Source organism: Olea europaea, chromosome 11 (assembly GCF_002742605.1).
Source record: "Olea europaea var. sylvestris chromosome 11, O_europaea_v1, whole genome shotgun sequence".
In the NCBI taxonomy this organism is placed as follows: domain Eukaryota; kingdom Viridiplantae; phylum Streptophyta; class Magnoliopsida; order Lamiales; family Oleaceae; genus Olea; species Olea europaea.
The window spans coordinates 17978712-17984950 of record NC_036247.1 but is presented as its reverse complement, the minus strand read 5'-3'; the positions used below and the strand labels follow the sequence as shown (position 1 = coordinate 17984950).

Sequence of the window (6239 nt, the reverse complement as noted above, 5' to 3'; positions counted from 1 at the left end):
AGCAGTAGCACCGAACCGGAGCACGTCGACATCAAGAGGAGTAGCTGCAGCCCTAAATCGTATCTTTCACATTTCAAATTTGGGAATTTGGGTAAATGGGTTGTGAAATTGGATTTGGGTATATGAGTTGGGTTGAAATTTTAAGGTAAATGGATTGTGGGTTGTTGGATAATTAGTTTTGGGCTGGATCATATTATTAAAAAAATTTTGGAGCCAAAAATGGGCCCATTAATGGTCTTGGGCCTGAGTTGCGGGCCTCACTGGCCTCGTCCCAGGACCGGGCCTGGGTGTGTGGGCCACCTCCCACCTGTCGAAGTAGCCTCTTGGCATTGAGCTAGCACACCACACTGAAGATTTAGTCCTCATTTATATATGGTGAAATAATTGTTTTACTAGCCATAAGTCACATCCATTCGTATTTAAAGTTTCATAACAGAATATAAGTGAAAACTGTTGAGAGAATTGAAAAAAGCACGAGCTCTGGTGCTGACCAGGGACTGCATGTGGGCCTTGTCCCTTCAAGCATGCTGGAATCCCTATAAGCCTCAGCCTGGCAACCCAAAAGCTCTAGGTGGCTATTCATATGATTCTATGACTCATGCAAACTCTTTTACACATCTAATGAGAAATACTATTTGGCCAAGGTCATTTGCACAGACTCTGGCCAGATTCTCTCTTGTAGGGGACCAATCCACATCTAATAATGTAAAAAATTGACATTATTGTTGAAAATGTTTTTCAGATTGTACCTGTGTTTTATGGATAGGGGTTTGTTTGAGCCACATTATTTAAAAAAAAAAAAATATATATATATATATATTCTTCAACAGTGATTTGACATCACTTCAATTACATATTTTTCAATAAAATAATATTATACGTAAATCTAAAAATTTTCCTTATTTTTTAATCACACATTTTTCATTGATTTAATATGAATAATGCATTTTTTCCTAGAACGGGGCTCAAACACAGGCTAGATGAGAATCAAACTCAGTGCTGGAACTTTAAAAGAGTCGGAAAAGGATGGGGGGCAGACCTGATCGCACCCTATAAATAAGGGGCAACTTACAAAAATACCCTTAAAATTAGATGTATTTTGAAAAATCATATGAAAAGTTTTTAGGAAGTAAAAAATACTGTATAAAATGAAAAAGTGACACAATGTCACTTTTTTATTAAAAAAAAAAATTGTCACTTTTTTTTCACAAACTCAAAAAAAGTGACCAAATTAAAAAAAAAAAGTGACATGAACACTAGAAAAGTTTTACAAATTCAAAAAAGGTGACACAAACTTAAAAAAGAGTAACAAACACCAAAAAAAAACTATTCATTTGTGCAACACTAGTAATCACGTTTTCAACATAATCAACATATTTAGGACAATTCACGTGAACATAGTGGGGGTTCTTAACATAATCAACATGTGCATTGTCCACACGCTAATTATGTTAGGAAAATATAACATATTATATCACTTTTTTTTTATCTTCTTCAAAAAGTGACAAAAACTTAAAAGGTGACAAAAAACTCAAAAAAGCGAGAATCTAAAAAAGTGACGCAGTGTCACTTTTAAAAGTTTAGTGTTACTTTTTTATTAAAAAAATAACATACAATCTCACTTTTATTACAAAATGATGTTTGTCACTAAAAAGGTGATAAAAATTTCAAGAAGGCAACTGAAAAAAAGAAGAAGCAACGAACACTAAAAAAAAGTGACAAATACTAAAAAAAAGTGAAAATTTTCAAAAAAGTGACAAACACTAAAAAAGTGACGAATTTAAAAAAGAGATAGAAATCAAGAAGGCGACAAGCATTAAAAAAGTGATAGAAATTCCAAAAAGATGATTGGAAAAAGTGACAAAAATTCAAAAAAAGTAACGACTAATTAAAAAAGTGACAGATTCCAAATAGTGAAAGAAATTTAAAAAAAAAAAGTGACGAATTTAAAAAAGAGACACAATGTCACATTTAAAAGTTTAGTGTCACTTTCAAATTAAAAAATGACATATAATCTCATTTTTATTAAAAAAGTGGTGTTGTCACTAAAAAAGTGATAAAAATTTTAAGAATGTGACTAAAAAAAGTGACAAAATTTCAAAAAAGTGACAAAAATTCAAAAAAAAAATAATAAATAAATAACAGAATCTAAAAGTGACAAATGTGACCAATACAAAAAAAAAAGTGACAAAAATCCAAAGCGACACAAATTTGACGAACACTAAAAAATGTGATACATTTCTTATAAGTGGAAGGCCCATCGTGTTTGGGCTATTAGGCAGCTTCTTTTACGTTTTTACCCATTTTAAGAGAAAATCTGTAGGCCTGCGGCCAGCTCCCAATGTGCCTGGGGAAACTTGACAAATGATTGCGTCCCAAATTCGAACCCAAGACTTGTGCATATTATGAATATGAACGGTGCTGCAGAAAAACATTAAGTATATATAAGTACAATTACTGGACTACTCGATTGTGTACTCTTCACCAACCGCCATTATCAGTCAATACTATCAGCTGTAGCAAACAATGAAAATTTGCTTTTAGGGGTGGGGGCCTGATGACATATTACCATGAAAAAATTATTGTTTCTCAATTATAGACACAATCCAACGCAAATTAACGCGGGATGCAAGTTTCAGTTTGAGGACAGCAAAATAAAGAACTCCCCGTGATCCCTTCAAGAGAAAAAAAGATAGAAACAATTAAACTTTCCCTTATCATTTGGGGGATCCACCTTAGACTTTTTACTTGTATTTAAAACCAGGCCAGGTGAATAAGACCTTGTATTTAAACTCTTCACAGACTCTTGTCACTATAGAGAGGTTTTCACAAGTTTCCACTCCCTACACTTATAGAGAGGAAGAAATGGGAAGGCCTCCTTGCTGCAATAAAGTCGGTATCAAGAAAGGACCATGGACTCCTGAGGAAGATATCATTTTAGTTTCCTACATACAAGAACATGGTCCAGGAAATTGGCGATTAGTACCTACCAACACCGGTATCTTTCACTCTTGGATCTTAGTTCTTTAGTGTAGATTTTTGAAGTGCGTATAGAAAAACAGTTTAGTTGTGAGTTATCTGTGTGTGATTTTGATCTTGTTATACATTGTAATGGATCTAAGTTTTATGCTTGTTCAGGTTTGTTGAGGTGCAGCAAGAGCTGCAGGCTAAGGTGGACTAATTACTTGAGACCAGGAATCAAGAGGGGGAACTTCACTCCACATGAAGAGGGGATGATAATCCATCTCCAAGCCTTATTGGGAAACAAGTAATGTTTAAAATCTTCAAACCTCTCTCGATTTTTCACAATATTTTTAATCGTCGCCTTATAGTTTTGTTTTTTGGACAGATGGGCAGCTATAGCTTCATACTTTCCACAAAGAACAGATAATGATATCAAGAACTACTGGAACACTCATCTTAAGAAAAAGATCAAGAAATTTCAAACAGGTTTGGATGCACAATTGGCATCTGATTCGGCAACTTGTCGATTTCTGTCAAGTTACAACGAAAAGGGCCTCGACAATAGCAGCCGGCATGACTCGTCAAGCAATGTCAGGTTAACCGAAAACTCCAATTCGATATACGCTTCAAGTGCAGAGAATATATCCCGACTACTCGAAGGATGGATGAAATCATCCCCAAAGATCAGTCCTCAAAACAATCCCAGTGCTGAATGTTGTGAGGGTACTACTACTACTGCAGAATCACGTCATTACTATAGACAGAGGGTTGATCAGCAAGAAAGCACTAAAGTAATTCCAAGTGATGAATTTGAATCCATTTTGTCATTTGATCAAAACGTTAATGGATTGGCCTGTGACAAGTCATCTTGTGATTCTAGTAAAAAAGGCTCTGAAATAAGTGGAAATGAGGAAGAAAAAGTTAATTTTGTTGTGCATGAGCAGAAGCCAAAGATGGAAAACAATCCTCCTCTATCATTTCTTGAGAATTGGCTGCTGGATGAATCTGCAAATCATGAAGGAGAAGAAGTTATGGGACTTTCACCAATATTCTAGCTCATTTTCAATCACAATAGGCCCTTAATTTGCAAGATGAGTAGCTTATTCTATGAAGTATGACCCAAAAATGAAAGGATCAGTCTTTGAAACTAATCTTGTTTTAGGTTTCCAAAAAGTTGGATCTCTCCACTGCTTCTTTCCTTGAACACTGTAACTTTGATTACCTATCAGATATAATTTATCCGTTAATGGACTGTTATTTGAAACTTTGATTGCATATCAGATATGATTTATCCGTTAATGGACTGTTATTTGAAGCTCTCTTTTAACCAATCCATCTTTACTTCCTTCACTTTTATGCACATTAAGCCTATGTTTGTCGTTGGTTAAAAATTTGCTAAAAATTTAAGTCAAACTCAAAAATTTAATTTAACCACACATTTTATGGCATTCACAATTTTTTAACCACACATTTCATTAATTTCTATCAAAATTTATTAAAAATATAATTTTTAACTGCACGTGAGAGAAGCTAAATATGTTCATTAACGGTGTGTTTGATTACATTTATTTTCCACAGAAAATATCAATTTTTCACCCAAATTCTTACTTTGAGTGTTTGATTGTTATTTTTTTCCATGGAAAATATTTTCCAACTTTTGAAAATATGCCTAATTTTCCTTATTTTTAAGGAAAACATTTTCCTTGGGTAAAGGTGATTTTTATTTTTCACAAAAGATGGAAAATATTTTTTTTTTAGGTGATATTTTTCATGTCAATCAAACACACTCTAAATTAAAACTTAAATCATTTCACCTAGAAGTACGAGCTCCTTCACTCATTCGTTATAGACGTAGCTTAGTCGTGAACATCTAAAATTTTTGACGAGTGTGCTAAAAAACTGTCCAAGAACTTGTACAGAATGAGACAAGAATTTTGTAACCATTTACTTTTTTCAAAATCCGACAAGCACAGTTTTCATAAATTAGCACTTAAGAACACATGACATTTAGGGTGCGTTTGCGTTTTCTATTTTCAATTTTGAATTTATTATTAGTATTTTTGTTTTGAGGGACTATTTCGAATTACGAAAAATTGTTTGGTTTGTCATTTTGAAAAAGGGTTTTCAAAATAAAAAAAAAATTAGAAAATGCGTTTGGTTTAAAATTTTTAGAAATTATTTTATAACATTTATTCAATTAATTTGATTATTTAATAAAACATAATAATTTTATGTTAATATAATACCAGATAATATATATTTTAAATTTGATTAATTTACAATTTTATCTTGTTACAAAAATAAAATAATAATTTTTTAGAAATTATTTTTTAACATTTATTTAATTATTTGATTATTTAGTAAAACATAATAATTTTATGCTAATATATTACCGGATAATATATATATATTAAACTTGGTGAATTTACTATTTTTTTCTTGCTACAAAAATAAAATAATAAATAATAAATCTATAGACCAAAAATAGGAATCATTGTAAAGAAAATACTTAGTCTGTCCTTCATCCTTCTGGATGTATTTTGCCGTCACTTGGACAGTAAAAAATGAAATAATAATTCTTTCAAATTTTGATCAACGAAAAAAAACAATAATGGAAATTGAAAAGTGTTGTGGTTTTTAAAATTATTATTCTTCACTAAATTATATCAGATTACAGCATTTTATTTTAAAAGTACTACTGAACATCCTCTGAGTAAAAAAATAATAATAATTCAAACGGCGTGTTTTGAACGTTTTTCTCATTTTGAATTTTTTAACTGAAATCACTCAAAACGAAAAAAAATCATTTTAAATTATCAGTTATAAATTTTTCCTTATTTTCTAAAATGCATTTTCGGAAATGACAGACTAAACACGTTTTGGACATTTTTGAAAACTAAAAACCAAAAAAAAAAAAAAATGCTTGAAAAGGGCAAACCAAACGTGCTCTTATTTACTATGATACGATATAAAGCCCCCATTTGTTTCGGATAAAATTTTGACAAAAATTGTTGAAATATATGATTGAAAAATTATGGATTCCAAAAACGATTAAAAATGAGTTTGAAAGAAATTAAATTTTAAGAAATGGAGAATGAGAATGAAAATATTTTAAACGGTCCCGTTTGTTTCTCATTAATAGAAAAATGATAATGAAAAATATAGTTTTTATAGACCGAACATAAGATATAAAAATTTAACTATGGTGATTTGATGTGATGAATAACGATCATATTTTTTATTTTAATGATCATTATAAAACAAACAGGAATCAG

General features: G+C 31.3%; 1 protein-coding gene across 1 annotated transcript; it reads left to right on the top strand.

Annotated features, from left to right (window-relative positions):
* Positions 1 to 2670: 2670 nt before the first annotated feature.
* On the top strand, positions 2671 to 4244 carry LOC111403648 (myb-related protein 306-like). The gene is made up of 3 exons (XM_023032232.1): positions 2671 to 2998; positions 3139 to 3268; positions 3350 to 4244. Exons 1-3 carry the CDS (start codon positions 2866 to 2868, stop codon positions 4017 to 4019), a joined length of 933 nt encoding a protein of 310 aa, XP_022888000.1. The 5' UTR covers positions 2671 to 2865; the 3' UTR covers positions 4020 to 4244.
* The last annotated feature ends 1995 nt before the right edge of the window (positions 4245 to 6239 follow it).

What these genes read in the sequence shown, in the direction of transcription:
- LOC111403648 (XM_023032232.1), top strand. Translation starts at nt 2,866, where the DNA reads ATGGGAAGGCCTCCTTGCTGCAATAAAGTCGGTATCAAGAAAGGACCA. An exon ending in ATTAGTACCTACCAACACCG is followed by an intron (nt 2,999 to 3,138) that starts GTATCTTTCACT and finishes ATGCTTGTTCAG; the next exon opens with GTTTGTTGAGGTGCAGCAAG. An exon ending in CAAGCCTTATTGGGAAACAA is followed by an intron (nt 3,269 to 3,349) that starts GTAATGTTTAAA and finishes TTTTTTGGACAG; the next exon opens with ATGGGCAGCTATAGCTTCAT.